This window comes from Poecilia formosa, unplaced genomic scaffold, assembly GCF_000485575.1.
Source record: "Poecilia formosa unplaced genomic scaffold, Poecilia_formosa-5.1.2 Scaffold348, whole genome shotgun sequence".
Lineage (NCBI taxonomy): Eukaryota > Metazoa > Chordata > Actinopteri > Cyprinodontiformes > Poeciliidae > Poecilia > Poecilia formosa.
In genome coordinates this window covers 110,577-122,617 of record NW_006800287.1, presented here as the reverse complement: position 1 = coordinate 122,617, position 12,041 = coordinate 110,577, and the positions used below count along the sequence as shown (strand labels likewise).

The following is a 12,041-nucleotide window of genomic DNA, read 5'->3' as shown; positions in this document are numbered from 1 at the left end:
ATTGAGATGGATGTTTTCTTTTCATCAAAGTGGCAATGGAGTAAATAAAAGTAACAGTAAAAATACCCAACTAACTGAGGGAACTCTTTTAAAAAAAGTCCAATAACAGGAACGTCCAAGCCCACTCTGGTTGTTCAGAAGAGGATCTGGGTGGGTTAGGTTAGTCAGAAACTTACCCAGAATTTTACAGAAACAGCTCATCTAAGCACTAAGTTAGAAATTCCTGTTTCAGATTAGGGGTCTAAATGCTTTTTGCCCTCCCTTGAAGAAACATCCCCTTAATGAGACTGCAAAATAGATTACACAGAGCAGTGAAGGCATCTGTTATTAATTAAAACAAAAAAACAAAAAAAGAACGACAAGCATTCCAGAGCAGCAGCAGCAGCAGCGGCAGCAGCAGCCCCCCATCCACACCGCCCACCCACTGTTATCTCTATCTGTTTTCCCTTCTTCTCTCTCCATTTCTGTCATCTTCACAAAAACTAAATCTCCTGGTTGTGTGGGTGAAGGCCAACTGGAATGTTGAAAAAGACACACACACACAAAAAAGAGAAAAAAGGACACATGCCAACTACTTTTTTTGTTGCTTTCACTTCTGTCTCTGTCTCACACTCAGACATGCACACATCCTCACCACAGAAACACAGACGAGACGGGATGGATCGAGGAGTTGGGGCATAAATAACAAAGAGAGAGAGAAAGGAGGGGAGGAAGATGGGTGTGGTGGAGGGGCTTTGAGGGGAGAGTGGGAAAAAGAGCCCAAAAAACGAACACTCTGAGGAACATGGAAAATCCCTGGTTCCCATGCCAAAAATCTGCCGCAGCAAAAACACGTGCAAACACAGAGACCCAGAGGAGCTGAGGGCCTGTAGGGCACTCAGAGCAGATCAGAGGCTTGGTGATGAAAATGATCAGGAAAAACTCTAGCTCTCAGAAATCCTACACTTTTCTGCCACTCTCATCACTTCCTGTTAAAGTTAAAATAGAAAAGTGCAGCTCAGCTTTCCAAGAGCAGTAAAGTGAAGAAAACCTCATAAGTCAGTCTGTGTATGTTCTGCATTCATCTCCTGTTTTGACTCCTCGGAAAGAGGGATGTTTTCCGAATTGCAAAAGATAAACTTTTCTTACAGCCGACCAAAAATGATGCTTAATTACAGGAAATCCACAATGGTCAGACTTAACAACAAAACAAATTAGATTTAAAAGGATGCACAACTATGACCAATTCAGCACTTTGTTAAAGTAAATAGTAGTTTATTGCTTTTTCACAATTTTTTTTCATGCTACAACCACAAACATATGCGTTTGTGGATATCTGGGACTTTATGTGACTGACCAGAAAAACATTATACATGAGGGGAGTTTGCAACATTTTTTGTTTCTAACATTTTTTGTTTTTAGAAATACAAATTTGGAAAGTGTGACATGACCCCCTTTACACTGATACGCCTAAATAAAACCCAGGACAATCAAAAGAAAGAGGAGAAAAGAAGTCCTGATTCAAGATATGGCAAACATGTGGAAGAAGGTGCTCAGATCAGATGAAGCCACTGCCCCTCACAATAAATACCCATCCCCTTTATGAAACATGGTGGTAGCAGCATCATGCTGTGGGGATGATTCAGCAGGGACAGGGAAGCTCGTCAGAATTAATGGTCGTAGGCCTGCCACGATAAATTTTGCTAGACGATAAATTGCCCCAGAACTTATTGTGATAAACGATAATATTATTGTTAACAATGACACAATAATGCAAGAAGACATTGCCAAGCATCAATAACCTTTAAATTCCAGTGAACATTAAATTGGAACTGGAAGACATGTTAAATATCCAAAATAAATAAAGAAAACAACAAATACAATGAATAAGGAAGCCTCTGTAAACAAAATTATCTTTCAAAAGAAGGGCAAGTTGAGACAAAAGCATCAGAGTGAACACTTCTATCATTCAGTTTTTGGTAAAAAGAGAAAAACGATAAGTCAAGCGAATGAAAATGAGTTTCTTTTAATTTATCATGCAATTAATTGATTCATTATTTATTGTAACAGGCCTTTTAATGGGAAGATGCATGGAGCTGAAAACAAGACAATCCTAGAAGAAAATTCTCAGAGGCTTCCAAACACTGATTGGAAGTATCATGACTTAGATCAAACCATGTTTAAAACAGTCTAGTCAAAGTCCAGACCTAAATCACCAAGAACGTTGTGCCAGAACTTGAAAATGACTGTTTACAGACAATATGACTGAGCAAATGGTAAATGGTCTGTAATTGTATAGCGGCTGCCATATGCCGGCGCCTCTGACCACCACCAGCAGGCGAGGCGACTTATCCAAGGACACAACAGATGTTGCTCAATGACAACGTCAGAGACGGACAAAGCGGGGATCGAACCAGCAACCCACCAATTATGGAACAAACTCCTACCACTGTCGCCACCAAAGACTCGCAGAAGTAATTTTAGCAAAAACTGCCTCTACAAAATACTGAGTTGCTTGGCAGATTTTAATTTGTTATAAAAAAATCTGTTTTCCTTACTTTTCCACCTTCTAAATAAATCAATAAAATCCCAATACAGTTCATACTTTTGCACTGTAGTTCCAAACAGCAACACAACTCATAGTGCATGTTGACGGTTTCTCTATCCTGCCCAATGCCTGCAAGTGACACAGTAGCTATCTATAGCCTAAGCTATTTTCAGACCAGGCAGGCGGGACACAGTTCAGCTCATACTTAAACTCATGTAGTGTTAGAGGGGAAAATGGCTAATCTACACTCAAGTCATGCACCAAATAATTACTTGGGGCCTGTTTTAGAAAGATGAGGTCTTTGTTTGAACGATCATGGAAGCGCCTGGGAGCCTGGGAATCAGCCAGGATATTAAAGCCGAGAATCCAACTGTTGATCTGGAGGAAGCAGAGGCAGACTGGGTGAGAGTGAGAGTGGAGGAAAGCTGGTTCCATCTTAACCGTGGGTTTCTTGTAAGGCACAGCGACTATTTCCGAGCTCTCTTTCACTCAGGGATGAAAGAAAGCCAGGAAGAGGAGCTATATCTGAGAGGAGGCGTGCACGCAAGAGGTTTCCTTATTGCGCTTGCCGTCTGCAGGGATGAGAACCCCCCCATCAGGGACCCAGAAGAGCTTGTTGAAGCCGTAGAGTGCGCTGCTTTCCTGCAGATCCCCACTTTGACTCGGCATCTTTGCGACATCATAGACTCGGATAACTGCCTCTTGCTTTACCACGCGGCTTCCATCTTCGGAGTGCACAGACTGTTTCAGAACGCTGCTCTCTTTCTCTGTGATGCTTTTGATGACCTCAAGGAAGCAGCAGAAGACACAATTCCTGAAGAGCTGCTCAAATACTCTCAAACGCTCTCTCCTGCTAGTTATATTGCCATAGGGACCCATACGCCATCAATGGAGCTGCTGCAGGACTCTTTCAGGGTTGTTTGCTTTCTTGATGAAAAGGAAGGGGAGTGGAAGCATCTGACAAACCTGCCAATTCTTTGCAGTACCTCCAGGGCTGGGGTGGCCGTGCTTGACAATCGGCTGTACATTGTTGGGGGAATTTACGGCTATGGCAAAGACACAGTGGACAGAAGCTTCTGCTACAATCCAGATTCAGGGATATGGACAACTCTTCCAGGTCCACAGCAACCAAGATACGACTTTACGCTGCTTGGGCATGAGGGGCGCCTATACGCCATTGGTGGAGAAGCTCAAAAACAGATAATTTCTACAGCAGAGAAGTACGACGCAGCAAAGGGAGAGTGGACGTTTATCCAACATGCACCCAGACCTGTAGCATCAGCCGCTTGTGCTGTTGCTCGTCAGCGAATGTTTGTTTGCTTCTGGAAACCCCCCGACACTACAGATATCTATGAGTACATGCCACTAAAAGACAAGTGGAGTCTCACCACCACCATGATCAGACCACAAAGCTACGGCCACTGTATGGTGGCCCACAGGGACAATTTGTATGTGATGAGGAACGGGCCTTGCGATGACTTCCTGCGCTGCCTGATGGACTGCTACAACATTACGACTGGCCAGTGGACCGCCATGCCCGGACATTACATAAACAGCAAAGGGTCGCTGTTCACCGCGGTGACAAGAGGGGACTCTGCGTTCACAGTGAAGCACATGTTGACTCTTGAATACACCATCACGGCAAATGGATGGAAACCCCACAGACAGATGAAGGGATTCCCAAAGAGTGGTTCACTATGGACTTGTCTGCTTAGACTCCCCAAGACCGGACCAGTTACACCAGAACTGGATGTGGATGAGAGACAAAGAGAAATCGCTTTGCCAGACATTTCAGAAAGATTTGTGGATGTTATACAACAGATGTGAAGTTACTCCAACTGAGATAGAATGATTAAAAGTCTAAGAGATAAAAAAAAATTGGAATACTTCTGGACATTTTTAACAGATAAATACTCTTCACACATTCACTTACTCACATACACAACACATACACACAAAGATGTGCTGACACCAAAGATTTGCTCTGATTAGCAACAGCTGCTTCTGTGGTTTAGATCAGGAAAGGCCGCTGTGTCTGTGTGTGTAAAGTTCAAAGGGGTTGATGGGATGCTCTGAGCCTCTCATTCTCTGCCATTTTCCCGGAGTCGCACTGGGCCAATTCAGGGACCAGTAATTTCCCGGTCAACACAAAGGCCTAACACTCACACACTCATGAGCAATTGCTGCTTTAGTGTGCGGTCGCTTGTTTCTGTGACTTATAGGCTTGTAAACAGTCTAGAATTTTTTTCCTTGTCTGTTTCAGTTAAATAAAAGCAAATATCATTAGGTTTGCATTATATTAGTGATAGTAATGTCTATTATTACAATGCCTTGCAAGAGTATTTACAGACCTTGAACGTTGTTACTGCTTGTAAAGTTACAATAAAAAATACTTAATAACTCAAGTGGAAGATTACACTTCATTTTCAAATTAAAATCATGATATGTGTTAGAATTGCCTAGTTAAAGTCCAGATCTAAATCTAACTGAGAATCTATGACACAAGTTGAAACTCTGTTCACTGACAGTCTTCCTCAACTACTGAATTCAACTGATCAAAACTGCCAAATGTACAAGAGAATTCAGTGTTTCCATTATGTGCTTAGTGCAAACAGTATCATACATAATAAAACAGGCAGTGAGACCAATAGTGCCATGTGACTGAGTCTGAGCTAAAGATGAACTGAAACAAACATCAAACTCTAAATTTTCACACATAGAAGACAACCCACCAAATTGCAAAAGACAAACATGTATCCTTTTTTATTTACTTTCTAATTATGCACTGCTTTTGTTATTCTACTCCTAATAAATGGCAACAAAATATAAGGAAGTTTGTAGTTTTAATGTTACGACATTTCAAGGGGTGTGCAAAACTTTTGCAAGACATTTAATGTCAACATGTCAAATATCAAATACCACTGAACTCATTTCACAAACCTGAGAATTTAATGATTTTCACCGACCCTTCCCTTTGATTTAAATTCAGTTTCTGGATGTCACTGTTATCTGCAAAGTTTAAAATCTCATAATTCTTTTCTGTGATGGAACGGGAACAACTGGCAATAACTTACTGTTCTGGGTGGTGGTAGGTCAGGAAGGTTCTTCTGTGGCACTGGGACAAATTTTGCTGCTTTTCCATTGACAAAGGCGTCCAAATGGTCATCTGCTACACAGATGCACAGAAGGAAGGGAAAAAAAAGAAGAAGATTAGTACGTATTATCTCAAATCTTGTGCTTATATTGATTATTTTAATTTTAAAAACCTGTGGGAAATCAAATAACTTGAGCATTATGCAAATGTAGACTCAGTCTATTTTTTTTATCAAGCACTCAATCTCCAGATGTTTCACTACTCTCCTATGAACTAATGCTTTCTGGAAGTCCTTTGAGAACAGAACCTTCTTTGTTCAATCACAGATACCGAATAAAAAAAACCACATGTAGAAGCATTTTGCATGATCGGATCAATTTCACTACCAGAAAACTGTTCAGAAGTACTGAAATCGACTGGTGACCAGCCCTGCCAACTTGCTATTCTATTGCACCTCTAAGCTTTATAAAAAAATTAGAATATTTCCAGAGCTTAAATTAATACCGTAAATATCTTTATGATACAGTTTATAGTTAATATAAGGTTGCAGTCTACATTTAAGATGACAATATGTGAGGCTAAGCCATTTTTACACCTTGATTCCTACCCATTTCTTTAATTTATGAAGTAACTGATGCCTTTAGAAGTAGACGCCCCCTATTGGTGGCTGCAGGACATAGCGATATAACCCGTCGTCAACTCATCATACGCAGCAGCTGTTATTGAAAAGAAAATAATAAAATAACTGCAAAGACCTGATCTCCATTCACTCCATTTATGAAAAAGCTAGCAGGAACACTGCAGCACAGCTATCTGAAGCAGGAAGTTAGAAGAGAAGTAACCCAACACTCCCTTCATCTGTGGTTTTAAAAGTTGCATGTTTTTGCCATGTGGAATTTATTTTAAGTGGACGATTATTGTAGTAAATGTGTTCGTTAAATTTCAATATTAATGATAAGTTTCACTGATAACTTTGGTTTGATGTTGATGGATAAAAGCCTCGATTATTACAGTTTCTAACACTGCAGGGATTCATGAGAAGCTGCAGCCATCTCAAAGTGTGACTGGCACAGGAAGTCATTCACTGGACACTTTATTAGGTACATCTTCTAGTAAAAGTTTGAAATCCTCTTTTGTCTTAATTCTTTTTGCTGTTGATTAAACAATATGGACACATTCCTCAGGGATTTTGGAATATTCTGACATGCAACAATAATTAGGTGGGTTGTAGTGTTTAAATTAATGATGGAAATATCATTTAATGGCCACCAATAGCTTGAAGTTTTGACACAAAGCACGAAGAATCCTTACTTTTATGTTTTTCACAACAAATTCCCAGCCTAGCATCTGAATGTTGCCCGGTCCATCAGATCGGGAAATGTTTGTCCTAATTCTTGTTGTCTAAGTTCAGTGAGTCTGTGCAAATTGTAGCCTCAGTTTCCAGTTATTATTCTACATGAGTGGTACCTGGAATAATGTTCTGCTGCTGTAGCCTCTCTACTTCAAGGTTCAACATGTCATATGTTCAGGAATACAAGTATTTTGCATTCTTTGGTGGTAATGAATGGGTGTTTGAGATACAGTTGCCGCCGTATTATCTTAAACCAGTCTGCCATTCTCCTCTGACATCAACAGTTGAGCTTCAAAGACGCCAAGTTAAGTTGCATTACTTACTGCCCCGCTTAGCCCCTTTCTTTCTCATGGGCATTTGAAGATTTTTAGATTAAAACACGCGTCTGCTCATTATGAAAGCTCTATTCTCACATCTCAGCGTTCCATCAGTTCTGTGGAAGAAAACTTGTGGCTTTTCTAGTGCTGCCGTTGAATACAAGTGTTATATCTGCTTCTTGCTAAAACCACATTCTTCATCGCTGTCCAAACAAAACAGGTCCGACTCAGATGGTGAGGAGACTTCGAAGAAGCAGACAGGAAATGGTGCGTGGGAGGAGGACGGGTGAGGGTGCACCTCTGCTTGCAGCAGCTTATCTTTTCAGTTATTCATTTGACTCTAAATTAAGCTTGAGATGTGATAATGTCGTTTGTGTGCACCGGTTAGACCAAACAATAACACACAAACATTACAACTAAGAGTCCTTCAGGTGAGAGCTTTTCTTTTAAAGCTTTGTCACAAACATTCAACAAGATGAATTTGATAAAGTAAGGTCAAAAAACAAAAAGATAAGTGAAGTCTAAAACTCAAAAAAATATACAAAACTCTGAACGAAACACTATAATACTGCTTCTTATTCAGTGCTGTGAAAAATTGCGCCAATTTTTTTTTTATTTTTTACTTTTTATGTCACTCTTTACTATTTTATATTTTTGAACACTTTAGAAGTGATTTTACTGGTGTGATTTGGTCACAAACTGATTCTCCTCCAGAATTGTCAGCAGGTCGTCCAGACAGAGTATTGTCCCAAAAATCTTGGAAATTATTAAGAGGTTTTATTTTTTTTATTTTTTATTTTTGCCAAATGCGATCCTGACCTTTGTGGTCAGGCATGGGTCTGGCTCTTGAACTCTCAATATCTTTCTTATTGTTGAATCATTAACACTAAACTTAACATAGGCAAATGACAATATCAGAACTTCAGATGTTGTCGGTTCTTTTGTGACCCCTTGGATGAGTCGCTGATGTACTTGGGAGTAACTTTGGTAGTCCAGAAATTCCTGAGTAGGTTCACCAGTGATTCATGTGTTTTGGAAAATAGCACTGTGTGGTTTGGAGTAGCACCAAAGCTTTACAAATGCCTTGTGAGCATTTCCAGCTTGACAGATTTCAGTTAGTTTGCTTCTTATCGGTTCTGTAATTTGATGTGTCAGCTTAAAGTGATGAAGCCTACTTCATGTCGTCAGAAAGGTTCTACTGAAGTGATTTCCTGCATCTACAGGTCAGTAAAGTGTGGCAAGTGAATACAGCATTCCAAAAATGTTGCTTTAGCACAGTTAATGTCATGACTTAACATGTACCTTTTTACACCGTTCTGTTTGAAAAAAATAAAATCCTCGTTTGAATACTCTACTTTGAATTTACTTTTGTTTTATTAACTGATTTTTATGATTATCTGAAACATTTCAATGTAACTGGTCATCACAGCTCTAGATGACGACTTTATGAAATGTAGTCTTATGCAACACAGAAGATCATCAAATGCTAACCAAGCTAGCAGGTTTAAATAAATGCTTTTAAGTTGTTTGATCTGTTCTGTAATGCATGCATGGCATCAATTGTTAGATTACTACAGTTGTGATAGAAAGAATGGCTTCACCATTTAAACGGTCATCACAAGTCTGCATAAATAGGCAGCATTTTTCTGTGCTTTATAATGCAATCTTTTCATATGTTGCAAAGTTCTGCTCATTTTCTCAATGAAAATAAAAATAAGATTGAATTCTTCCCCGTGATTTGTCACCTTTTAGCGACAAATCATTTCACATCTCTTACCTTTGTCGTCTTTGCCTTTTCCAGAAACAACCACTTTGTTCATGTAGATGTATTCCTCATCACCACCTGCGTAAAACAACAACAACAAAACGCGGTTAACAGTTTCACAGGTGGGAAGATCATCTCAGACCACACAAGTTTCCAACCTAACAAAAACATGAGCGGTTTGATGAAAGGAACATTGTAAAGACAAACAGATGGAAAAAAAGAACCAGAAAATAAGGTCACTGTTCAGATGAAAAGTAAATTGCCACACATTTCAGAATACTTAAAGCAAGACACAACAATAAAAACAAAAATATCAAAAACAAAAATATCTGTACAGTTTTGAACCATTTATTCCTAGTTATTGTATGTAATCCATGCCGGTTTTAAAGAAGAGTCAAAGTCAAACATTTTGATTCGACAGATTAAGACCCAGATTCATGTAAGCATATTTGCTCAGTGCTTTCCTTAAAACCCTGACATCCGGATTTCACAGGGAAAAGTCCCCAACATTCAGTAAACTACACAAGTCTGGCAAATACGCTCCAGCATAGGATGTCTGGACCCGGTTCACAGTTTCTTTAACTGAGCTATTCATAGCCATAAAATAACTGAATTAAGCGTTTGTTTTTTCTAAATATGTGAACATTTCAAGTGAAAAGACAACAGAACATTTCAGGCATTCAAGACAAACTGGTCTGGTTCTGAATGTCTATGTTTTGAAGTAACTATCAGAAATTTTGGTTATTGTGTCACTGAAAACATTAGAACATCTCTAAAAAGTGTTCCACATGTGTTCATTTTGTAGCTGCATGGTAATAATGTAAACTACAAACAGACAAAAACTGAATTTTTCTGGTGTTTTCTCTGTATCTTTAGCACTTTAGGCTAGCATCATCACCAGGTTTTGGCTATTGTTTGGTTTCATTTGCACATTTTGGACCAAAATACGTTCCTCTCTGGGACACAGAACCCGTCTCCTTCCTGAGTGACATGATGTTTGGACATTCCCATCAAGTCTAAACTTGCATTTAATCATTTTAACACATGAACATGGCATCGTCAAGCATCTAGAAATGGATCCCAAGGGAGAGCCAGACCAGTGTGGCTCCACAACCGATTTCCAGGCTGATTTCTTTGGACGTTCCCATTCTGTGAAACAAGAAAGTGTGTTGAAGGCATGGCTTGTGAATACTTCCACAGGCGTGCCTCGAAGAAGTTCCCTCGTTATTAAAAAAAAGAGAAAACATTCTGTGTGTACAATTCTAATTTAAAAGACAATAATTATATCTGATCTTCTCTGTCATTATTGTGCCATTTAGCAAAGAAAACTAATGTTGGTAATCTAAGTTGATCTAAAATAAGAGGAGTTTAGTCAGAGTATGTAAACCTCTGGTTTCAACTGCATTGCAAGATACTAAGTACAATCTTTGCTTTTTTTTAAGCAACTGTACGTTGAGATTCCTAGTAAATGTGGGAAAATCTAATCTCAGTTTTGTGCCAAACAAACGTTGAGGATGTTTGTCCAAAGTTCAGGATTTAAGAGGGTGCTCCATCCCAACAATCAGACCATTGTGCAGGCAGATGGGATCACTACTGACACCCACTCTTACCGGGGTAAGCATTCATCAAACATTAGTCAGAGACCTCCTCGCTTGCACAGATAGAGCTTTGTGCCACTCCCATCTTTGAAGTTTGGAGGATTGTTGACTAATTTTGATATGTAACTATTGAACTTGATCTGTTAAAAACACTCATAAAAACAAGTTTGGATTATTTCAAGCAAAGATGAAGCTTGAAGGTGGATTGAATATTAAGTTAACATCAACAACGATGTAATGTTTTTTTCAGTGTATGTAGTTAAATAAGGCATTTACTGTCAAAAATAGGATTAAGACCTGATTTGGAAATAATGTGCTTATGTGATTTATGCAACATCACTGATGTGATTTGTAAGGAGTTGTTTTATGTAGATCAGGAAGCAGATGGCATAACAAATGGCGCTACGGTGTCATCTGACAGTTTCAGGAGCCTCCAACAGTCAAAAACTTATAATTAAATTCCCCTTAGTCATATATTTCCTAATCATAATAAATATAATCTCAAGGTAGGCATACACATTACATAGAAATTGAGTTCTATCAAACTGATAGTCCAGTTCAGTTGGAATTATAAAATAGTGCAATCAGCTGTCATTTAGAAAGAACTGGTTAAAAGTCACCCATCCAATAAATCCAAGACATTTTATCCAAGTTTACAGTAAGTCAAAATCCTTGCGCAAGCATGTGGTGACAGTGGAGAGGAAAAACTCACTTTCTATACGCAGGGGTGCCCAAAGTTGGTACTGGAGGGCCGGCATTCTGCATGTTTTAGTTCTTTCCCTGCTGGTAGAAACAACCTTTTCAGCATGTCAATGTTCTCTAACGAGCCATCATTGCCTCCAGGTGTGTTAAACCAGGGAGAGAACTAAAACATGCTGGTTCCCGGCCCTCCAGGACTGACTTTGGACACCACTGGTCTATAAGAAGAAAAATCCTCAGTATGAACAGCAAATAATATCATCCTCTTCATGAGACTGTCTTGGGAAAGCAGAGTATCTTCAGTCAGAGGCTTCTTCAGATTTACTGGAATACAGACCGCTACAGGAGATCCTTCCTGCCAGTAGCCATGACGATTTACAATAACTCTTTGAAGAATTAATGAGTTACAACAACATTTAATTTCCCTTTGGGATTAATAAAGTATTTTGTAATTGAATTTGAATTGAATTTGGAATCTGGTTGATTGATTTAATGCAATCGCTAAAAGGCATCAGACATAGAAGATTTCTCTTAGACTGTAGTAGCAGATGTCAGATGTTGATGTAGATTGAGATGCGTTTCATTTTGGGTTTGCGTAGTCCTAGTAGAGCAGGGGTGTCAAACTCAATTTCACCGAGGGCCACTTCAGCATATTGGCCCCCCTCAATGGGCCACATTGACGGTACAAAT

General features: G+C 39.3%; 2 protein-coding genes across 6 annotated transcripts in view; one reads left to right on the top strand and one right to left on the bottom strand.

The window, feature by feature from the left end:
- afap1l2 (actin filament associated protein 1-like 2) overlaps positions 1–12,041 on the bottom strand; it is a 55,064-nt gene that overhangs the window by 19,840 nt on the left and 23,183 nt on the right. For 3 of the 5 annotated variants that reach the window (XM_016661893.1, XM_007574267.2, XM_016661895.1), the window contains exons 3-4: positions 9,067–9,132; positions 5,602–5,696 (exon numbers count right to left, since the gene is read on the bottom strand). In XM_016661893.1, the coding sequence (XP_016517379.1) occupies positions 5,602–5,696; positions 9,067–9,132 (161 nt within the window). The remainder of the gene's footprint in view (positions 1–5,601; positions 5,697–9,066; positions 9,133–12,041) is intronic. The other 2 variants (XM_016661894.1, XM_007574270.2) reach the window with 1 other exon arrangement.
- On the top strand, positions 2,245–5,586 carry LOC103153371 (kelch repeat and BTB domain-containing protein 13). The gene has a single exon (XM_007574266.2). The coding sequence runs from the start codon at positions 2,843–2,845 to the stop codon at positions 4,352–4,354; it is 1,512 nt and encodes a 503-aa protein (XP_007574328.1). The 5' UTR covers positions 2,245–2,842; the 3' UTR covers positions 4,355–5,586.

Coding starts and splice junctions, on each gene's coding strand:
- LOC103153371 (XM_007574266.2), top strand. CDS start 2,843: ATGGAAGCGCCTGGGAGCCTGGGAATCAGCCAGGATATTAAAGCCGAG.